General features: G+C 41.8%; 1 protein-coding gene across 1 annotated transcript in view; it reads left to right on the plus strand.

The window, feature by feature from the left end:
- Positions 1-18,288, plus strand: part of LOC124608242 (ARF GTPase-activating protein GIT1) — a 222,306-nt gene that overhangs the window by 140,785 nt on the left and 63,233 nt on the right. Inside the window, exons 8-9 of the mRNA XM_047139971.1 lie at positions 11,861-12,096; positions 16,969-17,043. Of these exons, the coding sequence (XP_046995927.1) occupies positions 11,861-12,096; positions 16,969-17,043 (311 nt within the window). The remainder of the gene's footprint in view (positions 1-11,860; positions 12,097-16,968; positions 17,044-18,288) is intronic.

The raw sequence follows: 18,288 nt of genomic DNA on the forward strand, positions 1-18,288 counted from the left end.
GGCGAAGGCTTCTTTAGGAGTCTGTTGTAACCACTGGAAAATCGCTGAGGCAATAGCAGCACAGCTGGTGAATGTGCGGCCACGGAGAGTGTCTTTCATTGTTGGAAAAAGCCAAAAGTCACTAGGAGCCAGGTCAGGTGAGTAGGGAGCATGACGAATCACTTCAACGTTGTTATCACGAAGAAACTGTTGCGTAATGTTAGCTCGATGTGCGGGTGCGTTGTCTTGGTGAAACAGCACACACGCAGCCCTTCATGGACGTTTTTGTTGCAGTGCAGGAAGGAATTTGTTCTTCAAAACATTTTCGTACAATGCACCTGTTACCATAGTGCCCTTTGGAACCCAATGGGTAAGGATTACGCCCTCGCTGTCCCAGAACATGGACACCATCATTTTTTCAGCACTGGCGGTGGCGGTGAATCTGTGTGCTTCCATTGAGCTGACTGGCGCTTTGTTTCTGGATTGAAAAATGGCGTCCACGTCTCATCCATAGTCACAACCGACGAAAAGAAAGTCCCATTCATGCTGTCGTTGCGCGTCAACATTGCTTGGCAACATGCCACACGGGCAGCCATGTGGTCGTCTGTCAGCATTCGTGGCACCCACCTGGATGACACTTTTCGCATTTTCAGGTCGTCATGCAGGATTGTGTGCACAGAACCCACAGAAATGCCAACTCTGGAGGCGATCTGTTCAACAGTAATTCGGCGATCCCCCAAAACAATTCTCTCCACTTTCTCGATCATGTCGTCAGATCGGCTTGTGCGAGCCCAAGGTTGTTTCGGTTTGTTGTCACACGATGTTCTGCCTTCATTAAACTGTCGCACCCACGAACACACTTTCGACACATCCATAACTCCATCACCACATGTCTCCTTCAACTGTCGATGAATTTCAATTGGTTTCACACCACGCAAATTCAGAAAACGAATGATGGCACACTGTTCAAGTAAGGAAAAGTCACCATTTTAAGTATTTAAAACAGTTCTCATTCTTGCCGCTGGTGGTAAAATTCCATCATCCGTACGGTGCTGCCATCTCTGGGACGTATTGACAATGAACGCGACCTCATTTTAAAACAATGTGCATGTTTCTCTCTCTTTCCAGTCCGGAGAAAAAAAATCGGAGGCCTTAGAACTTGAATGCACCTCGTACCTGCCATCTGAGACCTGTACGGAGACAGAAGAATTTACTTTCAACAAGATGATGCCCCAGCCCATTACCAAAATCTCAATGAAAATCTACCACGAAGATGGATAGGCCGTAGAGGTGCTGTGGAGTATCCACCACATTCCCCAGACCTAACTCCTCTGGACTTTCACCTGTGGGGAACACTAAAGGACGTCGTTTATCAACAAAAGCCATGTACATTGGATAAACTTCAAGAATCCATTGTACATTCATGTGCAAATATCAAACTGAGCACATTGCAGTCAGTAGTTTGTGCTGCAGTCGGCGGCATAGTTTGTGTGTGGATGTTAATCCATTTCGAACACCTACAGTGATATCTTTAAGTTGGACTTTAAGCTACACTTTCACCAAAAGTGAAACAACTCCATCAATTAGTTAGCAAGTTTTGGACTTTTAAACAGTGGATAGATTTTTTTGGACCCTTCTGTGTTCCACAAGGACCTTCTTTTATAGTCTGATGACAAGATGCGCACCTACTTAGCGCGACGAGGTGTTTATTTCGTCCAGCGCGTCCATCAGGGTCCGAGGGATAATCAGGTTGTCACCGGTGCCTTCATCTTGGCCTTCAAGGGTGACACATACCCGAAAAGGTCAAGGTGATGGTTTACCTCTGTGATGTGAAGCCATATATCCCTTCCCCAATGCAGTGCTTTCAGTGCTGAAAGTTCGGCCATATATCTTCCTGCTGTACTTCCAGTGTCACCTGTCGAGATTGTGGACGTCCTTCACATCCCAATACTCCATGTCGCCTGCCTTCCATCTGTGTCAACTGCAGAGAGCAACATTCCCCTTGCTCGCCGGACTGTAGGATTCTATAGAAAGAAAGGAAAATAATGGAATACAAGACCCTGGTCCGACTGACCTATACAGAGGCTAAGAGAAAATATGAGAGGCTATATCCTGTGCATATTGAATCCACATACACCGCTGCTATGACAATGGTTCCAGCACGTTTCATTCTGCCTATTCCAGTCGGCTCTCAGAGCTGGAAGACTACACCTGCCCCCTTGATGGTGTGGGGCACTTCCCTCCCTGTTGCTCCCAAACCACCTACCTCAGGAGCACTGCCCAGCCATCAGGGACATCAGTCTCCACTTCTCAGCTGTAGAAGCATAAATCTTTTTTGGCTCCTCTCGCTAGGAAGGGGTCCCTTGGCTCCATCCCTTCCCAGATTTCTACTAGTGGGAAAGATGACACCTGCCAGTGGCTGCAGTGCCCAAAAGCAGTTGGTCGTAGGGCTTCACGATCCTCCTCAGTCCCGGAGACTGAATCAGTGAAGCCCTCCCAGCCAGAGAACCCAAGGAGTAGCGAGAGAGAGACTCCAAGACCAAGGAAATTGCGGTGGCACCAATGCTACCTAAAAGCTCTGCGTCAGAGGATAAGGTGGAGATTTGGGCATCCGCTGAGGACCTGGACCTCACTGGGCCCTCATACACAATGGATGTTGATCGCATAGGTACTCAGTCGATAGCAGCAGGTTACCCTGAGGTGTATACTGCCTCATTGAACGTTTCTTGCCTTCCCTAACACACGATAACATCATCCTCGACTGGAATTCCGCCTGTTTTTTCTTCCACCTGGCTGAGCTACGGCAACTGTTAAAGCTGTACACCTGCTTTCTGCATTGCCCTCCAGGAAACCTGGTTCCCAGCAATGCGGACCCCTGCCCTTTACAGGATATTACAAGAACCTTAGTGAATATAATAGTGTGTCAGGTGGGGTTTGCATCTTTGTCCTGAACTCAGTATGTAGCGAACCTGTGCCTCTTCAAACTCTTCTTGAAGCTGTGGCTGTCATGATAAGGACTATGCCAGAAATGACTGTCAGCAACATATATCTTCCTCCAGACAGTGTGGTACCCCTGAACGTCCTGGTTGCACTAATTCATAAACTCCATAAACCTTTATTACTTTTGGGAGATTTCAATGCCAATAACCCCTTGTGGGGTGGCACCATGCTCACTGGCCAAGGTAGAGATATCGAAAATTTACTTTCTCAGCTGACTGCTGCCTCCTAAATACTGGGGCTCCCACATATTTCAGTGTGGCTTTTGGCACTTATTCGGCCATTGATCTATCACTTTGCGGCCCAGGACTTCTTCCATCCGTCCACTGGAGAGCCCATGATGACTTGTGTAGTAGTGACCACTTCCTCATCTTCCTGTCACTCCCCCAACATCATGCCCACAGTCACCTACAAGTCACTTACAAGGCAGACTGGGAAGCCTTCACCTCTGCTGTCATCATTGAATCTCCCCCACGTGGTGCCATCGGTGTAGTGGTTGAGCAGGTCACTGAAATGATCATTTCTGCAGCAGAAAACACAATTCGTTGTTCCTTAGGGTACCCCCAGTGAAAGACAGTAGCTTGGTGGTCACCAGAAATTCTGAGGCCATTAAAGAGCGCAGGTGGGCTGTACAGCAACATAAGCGGCACCCTTCCCTGGAGCACCTAATAGCTTTTAAAAGGCTCCAAGCCCACTTTCACCAGCTTATAAGAAGACAGAAACAAGAGTGTTGGGAGAGGTGTGTCTCGACCATTGGGTGCCATACCTCACCTTACCAAGTCTAGATGAAGATCAGACATGTTTTTGGGTAACCAGACCTCAACAGGTGTCCCTGGCCTTAACATCAGTGGCGTGTTATCTACCGACGTAAACGCAATTGCCGAGCACTATGCTCGAGCCTTGGCATTGGACAGTTACCCCCCCCCCCCCCCCTCCCCCCCGTCTTTCGCACCCTTAAACGGTGGATGAAAAGGAAAGTCCTCTCGTTCACTACACGCCACAGTAAACCCTATAATGCCCCATTTATGGAGGGGGAGCTGCTCAGCACCCTTGCACATTGCCCTGACACAACTCCTTGGCCATATTGGATCCACAGTCAGATGATTAAACATCTCTCGTCCGACTACAAGTGACATCTCCTCGTCATCTTCTACCAGATCTGGTGCAATGGTGTCTTTCCATTGCAATGGCGGGAGAGCACCATCATTCCGATGCTCATACCCAGTAAAAACCCACTTGATGTGGATAGCTATCGGACCATCAGCCTCACCAACGTTCTCTGTAAGCTGCAGGAACATATGATGTGTCAGTGGTTGTGTTAGGTCCTGGAGTCATGTGGCCTACTGGCTCTGTGCCAGGGCGGTTTCTACCAGGGTCTCTCTACCACTGACAATCTTGTGTCCCTTGAGTCCGTCATCCGAACAGCCTTTTCCAGACACCAACACCTGGTTGCCGTCTTGTTTTTTTTATTTACGAGAAGCTTACGACACGACCTGGCAACATCATATCCTTGCCACATTATATGAGTGGGGTCTCCAGGATCTGCTCCCGATTTTTACCCAAAATTTCCTGCCACTCTGTTCTTTCTGTGTCCAATTTGGTGCTTCCCATAGTTTCCCCCCCATATCCAGGAGAATGGGGTCCCACAGAGCTCTGTATTGAGTGTGTATCTATTTTTAGTGGCCGTTAACGGCCTAGCAGCAGCTATAGGGCCGTCTGTCTCACCTTCTCTGTATGCAGTCGACTTCTGCATTTCGTACTGCTGCTCCAGTACTGCAGGGAGCCATCCACAAGGCGCAGTCATGGGCTTTAGCTGATGGCTTCCAGTTTTCAGCCGCAAAGTTATGTGTCACGCATTTCTGTCGGCATCATACCATTCATCTGGACCCAGAACTTTACCTTAATGATGATTCACTCATGGTAGTGGAGACATATTGATTCTTAGGACTGGTTTCCGGTGCTTGATTGACTTGGCTTCCTCACCTTTGTCAGCTGGCAGCACCTCAGTGCCCTCCGCTGCCTGAACACCACCAACTGGTGTGCATATCACTCAAAGCTGCTGCAGTTCTACAGGGCCCCTGTTCAATCCCGCCTTGACTATGAGAGTCTGGTTTATGGTTTGGCAGTGCCTCAGCCTTACGTTCACTCAACCCAGTGGCCACTGTGGCTTTTGATTAGCAACAAGAGCTTTTAGGATGAGTCCGATGACCAGCATCCCGGTGGAGGCTGGAGTCCCTCCATTGAAGGTTAGGCGTGCACAACTGCTTGCCAGTTACGTTACACACATTTGTAGTTCTCCTGAGCATCTGAATTACCATCTCATTTTCCCACCCATGCCGGTTCAGCTCCCGAATTGGCGGCCCAGGTCAGGGCTTATGATTGCGTTTCGCATCCAGTCGCTTCTGTCTGAATTGGAGTCCTTCCCTTTACCACCTCTACTTGAGGTCCATTCATGTACACCTCCATGGTGTAAGCCTCTGCCGAAGCTTCACTTGGACCTTTCACATGGCCCTAAGGACTCAATTGCTCACGTGGCTCTCTGCTGCCACTCTCTCTTGATTCTTGACATGTTCAGGTTCAGGGGCTCTGAAGTGGTTTACACCGATGGTTCGCTGGTTGATGGTCACTTTGACTTCGCGTAAATTCACAGAGGCCATATTGAACAGCATTCCTTGCTCGATGGCTGCAGTGTTTTTACTGCAGAGCTGGTGGCTGTACCTCATGCTCTTGAACACATCCATTCATGCCCTGGAGAGTCGTTTCTTCTGCGTGCCGATTCCTTGAGCAGCCTACAAGCTATCGACCAGTGCTCCCCTTGTCATCCTTTGGTAGCGACCATTGAGGAATCCATCTATGTCCTGGAATGGACAAGTCGTTCAGTGGTGTTCGTTTGGACCCCAGATCACGTCGGAATCCCGGGAATGAAATTGCCGACAGGCTGGCCAACCAGGCTACGCGGAAACCACTTATGGAGATGGGCATGCCAGTAACTGACCTGTGATTATTAGTATTATTATTATTATTATTATTATTATTATGCCGAAAGGTTTTTCGGCTTTGGGAATGCCATAGTCTCAGTACACACAACAAACTGCGTGCCATTAAGGAGACTACAAATGTGTGGAAGTCCTCCATGCAGGCCTCTGGCACTTCGGCGACCTACGGCTACCTCTTGCACTATGAAGACCGCCTCAGTGCTGGTGCGGCTCGCAGTTGGCAGTGGCCCACATACTTCTAAGCTGTTCTTCTTTGGCTGCCCTGCACTGTAAACTTCCTTTACCGGACTAATTTTAGCAGACAACGCCTTATCAACTAATAGTTTTATGTTTTATGCGTGTGTGGGGGTTATCCTATATACGTTTTAGCACTTGTTGTTTGTCCCTCTGTTTTCTCTCCCTTCTGCTTTTAGGCTGGAGGTTTTACTGCATTGCAGAGTGGTTGGCTTCTCCTTTTCATTCATATGGTCAGCCAGCCACGGTAATCTGCTTTCTTGTTTTAAGCTCTTCTAACTGTTTCTTGTGTCTCTCTGTTGTTTTCTTGTCCTCTTTTTGTTCCTTGTAGTGTTTGTTGCCTCTCTTTCGTTCTTGTGGTTTTTCCTTTCTTTCAGTATTGTGCTGTACGTGCCTTTTTTTTATTCTTTCCGTTGTGGAATTGTTTATCAGGAACAACGGACCAATGAACAAGCAGTTTGGTCGTTGTAGTCGCCCCCCACCCTCCCTTGACCAACCAACCAACCCTCTAAAATTAGCAAAAAAATCTTTTCTGTTATGAATCCGGCAAACCTTGGACTGAAATCTGTTAATGATCACCAAGGGAGATGGGGCATAGTGAATACTTCTTTTATTTAAGAAATTAAGTTTGTTTTTAAACAAATAAATAATAGTAAACAATCTCTGTTTTGAATTCATCAAATAATTAGGTATCGTCAAGGAAAAAATAGTGCATTTGTGCAACAGTAATAACAAAATGAGAAATAGCATTATGAATGACAAGAAAAAGTTATCTGAAAGAGACTAAGTACATAGTTACCTATTTGATACTGTACTTAGCCAAAATTATTCTAAGAATCTACAGGCAAAAGGTGAAAAACAACTGTTCAGATTAGAAAAAGGAAGATACAGGGGTTTCAATTGAAGTTGTTAGAAATACAAGAAAATGCTAAGGTTGCACTGAACCCCTGCACTTTGGGTAGGGCATGTAACAGCAAAAACGTTTTGGATGTGAGGAAGATAAATCATTTGCTGAAGACAGATAGCTTCTTTAAAAGATCATTTAGATAGTAGCTTAGGCCATAGGACACAACACACACACATCCATACGCCCCGACTTTTGCTTAGATGAGAATGGGTTCCTGAAAGTGTATATATCTATAATTTTTGTTATGTTGGTAATGGCAGACATTTCAGTATTTATGTTGTTATTGTCTTCAGTCCAGAGACTGGTTTGATGCAGCTCTCCATGCTACTCTATCCTGTGAAAGATTCATCATCTCGCAGTACCTACTGCAACCTACATCCTTCTGAATCTGCCTGGTTTTTTCATATCTTGGTCTCCCTCTACAATTTTTACTCTCCACGCTGCCCTCCAGTACTAAATTGATGATCCCTTGATGCCTCAGAACATGCCCTACCAACCGATCCCTTCTTCTAGTCAAGTTGTGCCACAAATTTCTCTACTCCTCTATTCTATTCAATACCTCCTCATTAGTTGTGTGATCTACCCATCTAACCTTCAGCATTCTTCTGTAGCATCACATTTCGAAAGCTTCTATTCTCTTCTTGTCTAAACTATTTATCGTCCATGTTTCTCTTCCATACATGCCTACACTCCATACAAATTCTTTCAGAAACAACTTCCTGACGCTTGAATCTGTGCTCGATGTTAACAAACTTCTCTCCACTGCTTCCCTTTTATGCCCCTCGACTCTTATAACTGCCATCTGGTTTCTGTACAAATTGTAAATAGCGTTTCGCTCCCTGTATTTGACCCCCGCCACCTTCAGAATTTGAAAGAGAGTATTCCAGTCAACATTGTCAAAAGCGTTAGTTAAGTCTACAAATGCTAGAAACGTAGGTTTGCCTTTCCTTAATCTATTTTCTAAGTTAAGTCATAGAGTCAGTATTGCGTCACGTGTCCCAACATTTCTACGGAATCCAAACTGATCTTCCCCAAGGTCAGCTTCTACCAGTTTTTCCATTTGTCTGTAAAGAATTCATGTTAGTATTTTGCAGTCATGGCTTATTAAACTGATAGTTCGGTAATTTTCACATCTGTCAACACCTGCTTTCTTTGGGATTGGAATTATTATATTCTTCTTGAAGTCTGAGGGTATTTTGCCTGTCTCATACATCTTGCTCAATAGATGGTAGAGTTTTGTCAGGGCTGGCTCTCCCAAGGCTATCAGTAATTCTAATGGAATGTTGTCTACTCCCGGAGCCTTGTTTCGACTTAGATCTTTCAGTGCTGTAGCGAATTCTTCACGCAGTATCATATCTCCCATTTCATCTTCACCTACGTCCTCTTCCATTTCCATAATATTGTCCACAAGAACCTCGTCCTTGTGTAGACCCTCTATATACTCCTTCCACCTTTCTGCTTTCCCTTCTTTGATAATAATAATAATAATAATAATAATAAAGATTTTATTGTCTGTAATAAAGATTTTATTGTCTGTAATAAAGATTTTATTGTCTTTAGGCCATTACAGCAATTGACAATGTCAATTGAAGATACAATTTATAATACAGTGCGATAAGGTATTGACTACTGAAATATTTTAGCTTATATTACAATAAATGTACAGTGGGTCATCTGTTCGATTACTGCATTTTACAGTTGAAGAATTCATTGGTATCATAGAACGAGTGGGCAATAAACCATTCATGCAGTCTTTCTTTGAATGTATGTTCAAGAAGATCCTGTATAGCATGTGGCAGCTTATTAAATAGTTTGTGCCCTGTGACTTCATAGCTAGTTATTGATTTTGATAATCTGTGGTAAGGTGTGTATATGTGTTTCATGCTTCTTGTGTTGTAACAATGTACATTTTCTCTTCGTTTCACGTCTTGTAGGTTCTTCTTCGTAAAGGTTAAGACATTGTATATAGAGAGGTTTATTACTGCCATTATTTTTTGTTTTGTAAATAAGGGTTTGCAGTGAGCCTTATGTGAAGAATTTGTAATTACCCTAATGGCTTTCTTCTGCAATAATAGGATGTCATGTATATGACTACAGTTACCCCACAAGATAATGCCATAGGATATTATACTTTGGAAAAATTCAAAATAAGATGATGGGAGGTATGTTTCAGGTACACACGTTCTGAGTTGTCTTAATAAATAAATTACTCTAGATAGCTTACTACTAATATAGTTTACATGTTGGCCCCATTTGCTTAGAACTGGGTTTCCATCTGAGTTCTTGATATTCATGCAAGTGGTTCTCTTTTCTCCAAAGGTCTCTTTAATATTCCTGTAGGCAGTATCTATCTTAACCCTAGTGATATACGCGTCTACATCCTTACATTTGTCCTCTAGCCATTCTTACTTAGCTATTTTGGACTTCCTGTCGATCTCTATTTTGAGACGTTTGTATTCCTTTTTGCCTGCTTCATTTACTGCATTTTTGTATTTTCTCCTTTCATCAATTAAATTCAATATCTCTTCTGTTACCCAAGGATTTCTATTAGCCCTCATCTTTTTACCTACTAGATCCTCTGCAGCTTTCACTATTTCGTCTCTCAAAGCTCCCCATTCTTCTTCTACTGTATTTCTTTCCCTCCATTCTTGTCAGTCGTTCCCTAATGCTCACCCTGAAACTGTCTACAACCTCTGGTTCTGTCAGTTTATCTGGGACCCATCTCCTTAAATACCCACCTTTTTGCAGTTTCTTCAGTTTTAATGTACAGTTCATAGCCAATAGATTGTGGTCAGAATCCACATGTGCCCCTGGAAATGTCTTACAATGTCTTACCATTATATAATCTATCTGAAACCTTCCAGTATCTTCAGGCTTCATCCATGTATACAACTTTCTTTCATGATTCTTGAACCAAGTGGTAGCTATGATTAAGTTATGCTCTGTGCAAAATTCTACCAGGTGGCTTCCTCTTTCATTTTTTCCCCCCAGTCCATATTCACCTATCACATACCATGTTTCCTTCTCTCCCTCTTACTACTATCGAATTCCAGTCACCCATGACTATTAAATTTTCATCTCCCTTCACTATCTGAATAATTTCTTTTATCTCATCATACATTTCATCAATCTCTTAGTCATCTGCAGAGCTAGTTGGCATATAAACTTGTACTACTGTGGTAGGTGTTAGCTTCGTATCTATCATGGCCATAATAATGCGTTCACTATGCTGTTTGTAGTAGCTTACCCGCATTCCTATTTTTTATTCATTATCAAACCTACTCCTGCATTATCCCTATTTGATTTTGTATTTATAACCCTGTATTCACCTGACCAGGATTCTTGTTTCTCGTGCCACCGAACTTCACTAACTCCCACTATATCTTTAACCTATCCATTTGCCTTTTTAAATTTTCTATCCTACGTACCCGATTAAAGGATCTGACATTCCACGCTCCGACCCCTACCGGAATTTCAGTTTTCTTTCTCCTGATAACAACGTCCTCCTGAGTAGTCCCCGCCCGGAGATCCAAATGAGGGACTATTTTACCTCCGGAATATTTTACCCAAGAGGATGCCATCATCATTTAACCAAACAGTAAAGCTGCATGCCCTCGGGGGAAAATATACAGCTGTAGTTTCCCCTTGCTTTCAGCCGTTCACAGTACCAGCACAGCAAGGCTGTTTTGGTTAGTGTTACAAGGCCAGATCAGTCAATCATCCTGACTGTTGCTCCTGCAACTACTGAAAAGGCTGCTACCCCTCTTCAGGAACCACACATTTGTCTGGCCTCTCGACAGATACCCCTCCGTTGTGGTTGCACCTACGGTACGGCTATCTGTATTGCTGAGGGACGCAAGTGTCCCCACCAATGGCAAGGTCCATGGTTCATGGGGGGGTCAATATTTATATATTTATATGGCACTAAAATAACACATATGAACACATTCCTTATTAACCCCTTAACATGCAATCCAGATTTACCTTGTTTTTATTATTTTGACAGAAATTTAAATATCCTACAGACATGCGAAAAAATAACACTTTCCATATATCTGTTTAAGTGCTGATGGTTAAGTGTTAGACTGCTAGAGAGCATCCAGTTTTATATTTGTAGCCTGATTGTTGTATTTTGGTTGAGCTGTTTGTCACTACATATCATCTTGACTGTGTGAAGCAGTGAATACTTAACAATGAAATGTGCTCTCAGCCTCTGACTTGTATTGTTGTTTAGGAAGTGCTTCCAAAACCCAATGGATATAATAGTGATCCTGAGTTTGTCATTGAAATAAGCAACTCAGAAAGTGAAGAAAAACGTGATGTTATTTGTTTAGAGTCTGAAACTGGTGGCAGTTCGTCAGTTGACTGACAGCCGCTCACCAGCAGCTCTTCCAACATTTCTGTTCACAGGAAATAATTGTGAAATATGTGGTCTGACTTCGTAAAAAATGAAAAACTATTTTACTTTTCAGGATATAAGTCAAAGTCCAGTGCACAAATATACTTGGGGATTTTACTACTTGTGGTCCTTAAAATTTTAAAAACTATTTTTAGAACATAATTTGAAAAAAAATCAATATGTTAAGAAGTTAATTTTTTCCTTTTTTATGTATGCTTAGAGTACATAGACTGTATGCAATTTGTTATTGACAGGACCTCTGAGAATCCATTCTAAGTATATTGATTTCAGTTGCAAAACTTTTGAAGTTCAATTCTCTCATTTTTATTGAAATGCTTGTTTTGGCAGAAGCTGTAGGGGGTAACAAATATCAGCACCGGCAGCATCCCATGGAAGCATCAAAATCATCAGTAATGTCATCATCCAGGCATCCAATTCTGTCTGCTATTGCAGGAACAAAACATCGCTCTGAGGTGTCTGATGATGAACCATTATATGATAGTGTTGCATCAGATGAAGACTATGTAGGAACAGATCAACTGAAATTGCTCCCTCAGCAAGCACAGTCCGTGAATGAATCACAGGTGAGTTAGTAATATCTTGATCATAGTCCAAAATATGATGGTCTTTGAGAATTAACTTTGATTTTTTGAATACTTAGGGCAGGTGTCATTTCTCATGACTTGGTGTTCATCTCAATTATTATGTTTTGTATTGTACTAAACTACAGTAATAATGGAATGCTTAAAATAACCATCAGTATAATGGATTGTCATCTGGAAAACTATTACATGGAACATCCCTGTGTGTGACATACCATTCAGTTTTTAACCAGTAACTAGGGACAGGTTAATTTTGCTTAAATGATAACACGACAAAAACAACAAAATTGGCAGTTTTTACAAAAGTCACAAAAATTGTCATTTCTCCCATCCCCATATAAAAATGTTGTAAATCTGAAGACTGTAGGTTGCTAATATTGTTCACTGGCATTTATTTTATGTTCAAATTGGGTCTTGACTTTATCTCTAGGCTAAGTTTTCTGTATAACCATAAAATGACTGATTCATTTCTTATTTAATGTACTGATGGGATAGCTGTGATAGCATCTAGTAGCAGTTTTATCTGACAGTATCACATTTCTCAATTCTTTTGTACAGCAAATTGTAGCTAAAATGATTTATTCTGGAAAGATTTTTAATATAATGCATTGGGTCAACTACATATTTTGGTTGAACACAAGTATAAATATGGAAATAACCAAATATAACGAATGAACTTCACAAACTTGTAAATCAACAAGGCATATACCCTCTTCCAACAGCAAGTAAGACATTACATACCAGATTGTCACCACATATTTCATTTCAGAAAAACAGTAAAAATAATATTGAGTAAATACCAAGACAAATATTCTTGGTGTTCTGTTGTACCACTGGAGACATCTGTGTGTCATAAAATGTCCTGCGCTGACAGAAGCAAACCAAGCAGGCACCAGGTTTGTCTACATGTTTGCGAAGCCAAAGTGTCATATTATGTGGTTTTCATGTTTATACGTATGTACTATAAAGTACGATGTATGAGACAGGCGAAATACCATCAGACTTCAAGAAGAATATAATAATTCCAATCCCAAAGAAAGCAGGTGTTGACAGATGTGAAAATTACCAAACTATCAGTTTAATAAGTCACAGCTGCAAAATACTAACGCGAATTCTTTACAGACGAATGGAAAAACTGGTAGAAGCCGACCTCGGGGAAGATCAGTTTGGATTCCGTAGAAATGTTGGAACACGTGAGGCAATACTGACCTTACGACTTATCTTGGAAGAAAGATTAAGAAAAGGCAAACCTACGTTTCTAGCATTTGTAGACTTAGAGAAAGCTTTTGACAATGTTAACTGGAATACTCTCTTTCAAATTCTGAAAGTGGCAGGGGTAAAATACAGGGAGCGAAAGACTATTTACAATTTGTACAGAAACCAGATGGCAGTTATAAGAGTCGAGGGGCATGAAAGGGAAGCAGTGGTTGGGAAAGGAGTGAGACAGGGTTGTAGCCTCTCCCCGATGTTATTCAATCTGTATATTGAGCAAGCAATAAAGGAAACAAAAGAAAAATTCGGAGTAGGTATTAAAATTCATGGAGAAGAAGTAAAAACTTTGAGGTTCGCCGATGACATTGTAATTCTGTCAGAGACAGCAAAGGACTTGGAAGAGCAGTTGAATGAAATGGACAGTGTCTTGAAAGGAGGATATAAGATGAACATCAACAAAAACAAAACGAGGATAATGGAATGTAGTCAAATTAAGTCGGGTGATGCTGAGGGAATTAGATTAGGAAATGAGACACTTAAAGTACTAAAGGAGTTTTGCTATTTAGGGAGTAAAATAACTGATGATGGTCGAAGTAGAGAGGATATAAAATGTAGACTGGCAATGGCAAGGAAAGCGTTTCTGAAGAAGAGAAATTTGTTAACATCGAGTATAGATTTAAGTGTCAGGAAGTCGTTTCTGAAAGTATTAGTATGGAGTGTAGCCATGTATGGAAGTGAAACATGGACGATAACTAGTTTGGACAAGAAGAGAATAGAAGCTTTCGAAATGTGGTGCTACAGAAGAATGCTGAAGATAAGGTGGGTAGATCACGTAACTAATGAGGAGGTATTGGGGAGGAGAGAAGTTTGTGGCACAGCTTGACTAGAAGAAGGGATCGGTTGGTAGGACGTGTTTTGAGGCATCAAGGGATCACAAATTTAACATTGGAGGGCAGCGTGGAGGGTAAAAATCGTAGAGGGAGACCAAGAGATGAATACACTAAGCAGATTCAGAAGGATGTAGGTTGCAGTAGGTACTGGGAGATGAAGAAGCTTGCACAGGATAGAGTAACATGGAGAGCTGCATCAAACCAGTCTCAGGACTGAAGACCACAAGACAACTATAAAGTGTTTACTTTAAAGGTATCATGAAAATGTGTTGTTTCTAATATGATTTGTTGTGCAAAAGTGTTGAAGTGTGATGATACTAGATAAAACTGCCCCTTAATTCAAAGTTAAATCTTTTTGAAGATGGATTCAATAAAAAACATATTTGACAAATGAACCTTACAAAATAACATCAAGATATATGAAAATAAAACTAATTTTGCCTGTCTCTTGACTGTAATGTAGCTTGTCTACTTTTTCTCTTGCAATTTTGGGACGGACTTTCTGTTTGTGAGTGCTTGAAATCGCCTGCATTTGGAAAGCAGCTTGGTTTAAGTTTCATTCTGGCATATGACTTCAAGTGTATAGAATACTGAAATTGTACACTGAAGTGCCAAAAAACTGGTGAAGGCATGTGTGTTCAAATACAGAGATAGTAAACAGGCAGAATATGGTGCTGCGATCAGCAACTTCTATATAGACAGCAAGTGTCTGGTGCAGTTGTTAGATCAGTTACTGCAGCTTCAATGGCAGGTTATCAAGATTTAAGTGAGTTTGAATGTGGTGTTATAGTTGGTGTATGAGCGATGGGACACAGCATCTCAGAGGTAGCAATGAAGTGGAGATTTTGTAGTGTGATAATTTCACGAGTGTACCATGAATATCAGGAATCCGGTAAAACATCAAATCTCCAACATCGCTGTGGCTGGAAAAAGATCATGCAAGAACGGGACCAATGATGACTGAAGAGAATCGTTCAGCGTGACAGAAGTACAACCCTTCCGCAAATTGCTGCAGATTTCAGTGCTGGACCATAAGCAAGTGTCAGCATGAGAACCATTCAACAAAACATCATTGATATGGGATTTTAGAGCTGAAGACCCACTCGTGTACCCTTGATGACTGCCTGACACAAAGCTTTACGCCTTTCCTCGGCTCATCTTCACCGTAACTCGACTGTTGATGACTAGAAACATGTTGCCTGGTCGGACGAGTCACGTTTCAAATTGCATCGGTTGGATGGATGTGTACTGGAATGGAGGCAAACTCATGAATCCGTGGACCCTGCATGTCCACAGGGGACTTTTCAAGCTGATGGAGGCCCTGTAATGATGTAGGGCATGTGCAGTTGGAGTATTATGGGACCGCTGATACGTTTAGATATGTCTCTGACAGGAAACAAGTACATAAGTATCTGTCTGATCACCTGCATCCATTCATGTCCATTCTGCATTCTGACGTACTTACACAAGTCCAGCAGGGCAGTGCAACACCCCATGCATCCAGAATTGTTACAGAATGGCTTTAGGAACACTCTTCTGAGTTTACACATTTCCACTGGCCACCAGACTCCCTAGACATGAGCATTATTGAGCATATCTGGGATGCATTGCAATGCGGTGTTCAGAAGAGATCTCTGCTCTCTCGTACTCTTGTGGATTTATGGACAGCCCTGCTGGATTCATGGTGTCATTTCCCACTAGCACTGCTTCAGACATTAGTTGAGTCATTGCCAAACCACATTTCAGCACTTCTGATTGCTTGCAGTGGCCCTGCAGCATATTAGGCAGATGTACCACTTAGTGTATGATACTAATAAAGTGTGGTGTGGAATTAACTCCTTCTGTAAGACATTTAGTGATAGCTAGGCATATTAAAAAAATTAACTGCTCATCTCTCTCTCTCTCTCTCTCTCTCTCTCTCTTTCTCTCTTTCTCACGCACACGCACACACACACACACACACACACACACACACACACACACACACACACACAGAGATTGACTCATTGATTGATTCCGCAAAGATTGGAAAAATGAGTGAGGTGGACTAGAAAACTTTTAATATATAGTTCAGGAATGAATTTGAACGAATGTTGTTTATGGAAAAGGTTTGTTAAAAAAGAGAATCTCGAAGAGCATCATATTTCTCCCCCTGTTTCCCTGTACAAGGTTGTTGTTCTCTGTGCTTTACCAAATTCTCTACCCTATCTTACCCAATTCTTGCCCCCGTCAACAAATTCAGTCCTTCCCTCCTTGCACTGTGAGACTCTGTCCCATTGCTCCCTCTGCCACACCGCTGGCACTCTCCCCCTCGCTGGCGCCGCTGCCTGCCCCCCCCCCCCCCCTACTGGCCGTCCCGTCACTCCTCTCTCTCTCTCTCTCTCTCTCTCTCTCTCTCTCTCCCCCCCCCCCCCCCCTTTTTCATCTTGCTGTTGATATGAAATAAAGCGCCCAAAGATATGCGAGTAGTGTCCACAGTTGTTGATGTACATTATTTCCCTGTTAGCACTTTAAATCTTGTTACAATACATGCAGTAGCTTTGCTCAGAGAGAGCATATTCACTTTGAAATTATATGTTCTTCTCACCATCTGTGATCAAACATGAGTTATTGTATGTGCTGTAAGGTAAACATCAACCATATTTTGTGAGATAGCATTTATTAATTACAACTTTTTTGGTGTTGCGGCATGTATGTTGCAGCAAGTCATTGTGAGAACAATAGCACTGAAGGAATAATTTCTGTTTTGCAGAAACCACAGGAGAAGAGGCAAGAAGAGAAAAGCAGTTCTGACAATGTTGATTCACCTGTGTCAGAAATTTCTAAGGTAAACATTTCATTCAACTAATAATACAGGTGTAATTGGTCACATTAACCCAATATTTCAAATTTTCACTAGTGAAATAAGCCTTTATGCCGCAGTGAAAATACAAAAAAATTGCATGCAAGCTGCTCTAAAATATGCATAATCTACACTCTCCATCAGCTTGTAAATTTTAGTCACTTAATTATTCCAGTTTCAGAGGTTACTGGCATTAATTCATTCCCACCAGGTTGATAATCTGTAATGTTTCGTTCTTCACGAATTAAAGACTAAAATGAAATAGGTAAGATTAATAATTTCCTTTTAGGTGTTTGTATGTACGTCAAGTAATTTCATGAACTTCCTAATTTCACTATACTGTTTTCGTTTGGTACTGCTGCATTTAGGACACATCTTTTAACATTCAGAATACCTCGTACACTAATTTATCATTGCTGACTTTCTTCTTTCTCATTACTTTCATTTGTGTTTTTCTTCCCAAGTAATCCCAAACCTATTTAGTCCACCTATTTTCTCTTTTCATTTTCAGAGTATTCTGTAATTACTCGTGTAGTTTTGTTGGCGATATTAATGTTATCAAATTGTCATTCAGTATTTCAAAATCTGCTCTCTTCTTATCACCATTGAATTCTTGCTTCTTCACTATGTAACGAAATAATAAGCATCCAGTTACATAAAATAACTTTAATTATTTCACTTATTTTTGGCACTTAGTGCTCCCTGTCACATTATTTGCGAGTGAACTGCAATAAGATGCATACATCAAAATGCCATGGCCGTGTGGTTTACAGTATCTGTACAATATTAGTATAAATAAGCAAAACAACAAGTGCAGACATAATCCCGGAACAGGAGCTAATCAGCTAATTGCTGTCATTAGGTGATTAGCTCCTGTTCCAGTATGATGTCTGCACTTGTTGTTTCGGTTATTTACAGTAATTTGGTACTGACATTGAGAACCATATGACCATGGTATGCTCAGCTGATTGTCTGGGTAGAATTCATGCTATTCATAAATGTTTTCACTACCTTGACTTGTATGTCACTAGAGCAGTGAATATTCAATACTTCTGCATAAATTCTTCAAATGTTTTACTCCCAGCCTTTGATCTTGTATTTATAAACGTGCCTTTCTCCAATGGATTAACTGCATACGCCATTCTCTATGCTGCTTCCTTCATCCAACCGTGTCATAGGTATATTTCATTTCATTTTAAATCGTGAATTGGGTCCACTTTTTGAAATTTT

The sequence above is a fragment of the Schistocerca americana genome, chromosome 1 (assembly GCF_021461395.2).
Source record: "Schistocerca americana isolate TAMUIC-IGC-003095 chromosome 1, iqSchAmer2.1, whole genome shotgun sequence".
Lineage (NCBI taxonomy): Eukaryota > Metazoa > Arthropoda > Insecta > Orthoptera > Acrididae > Schistocerca > Schistocerca americana.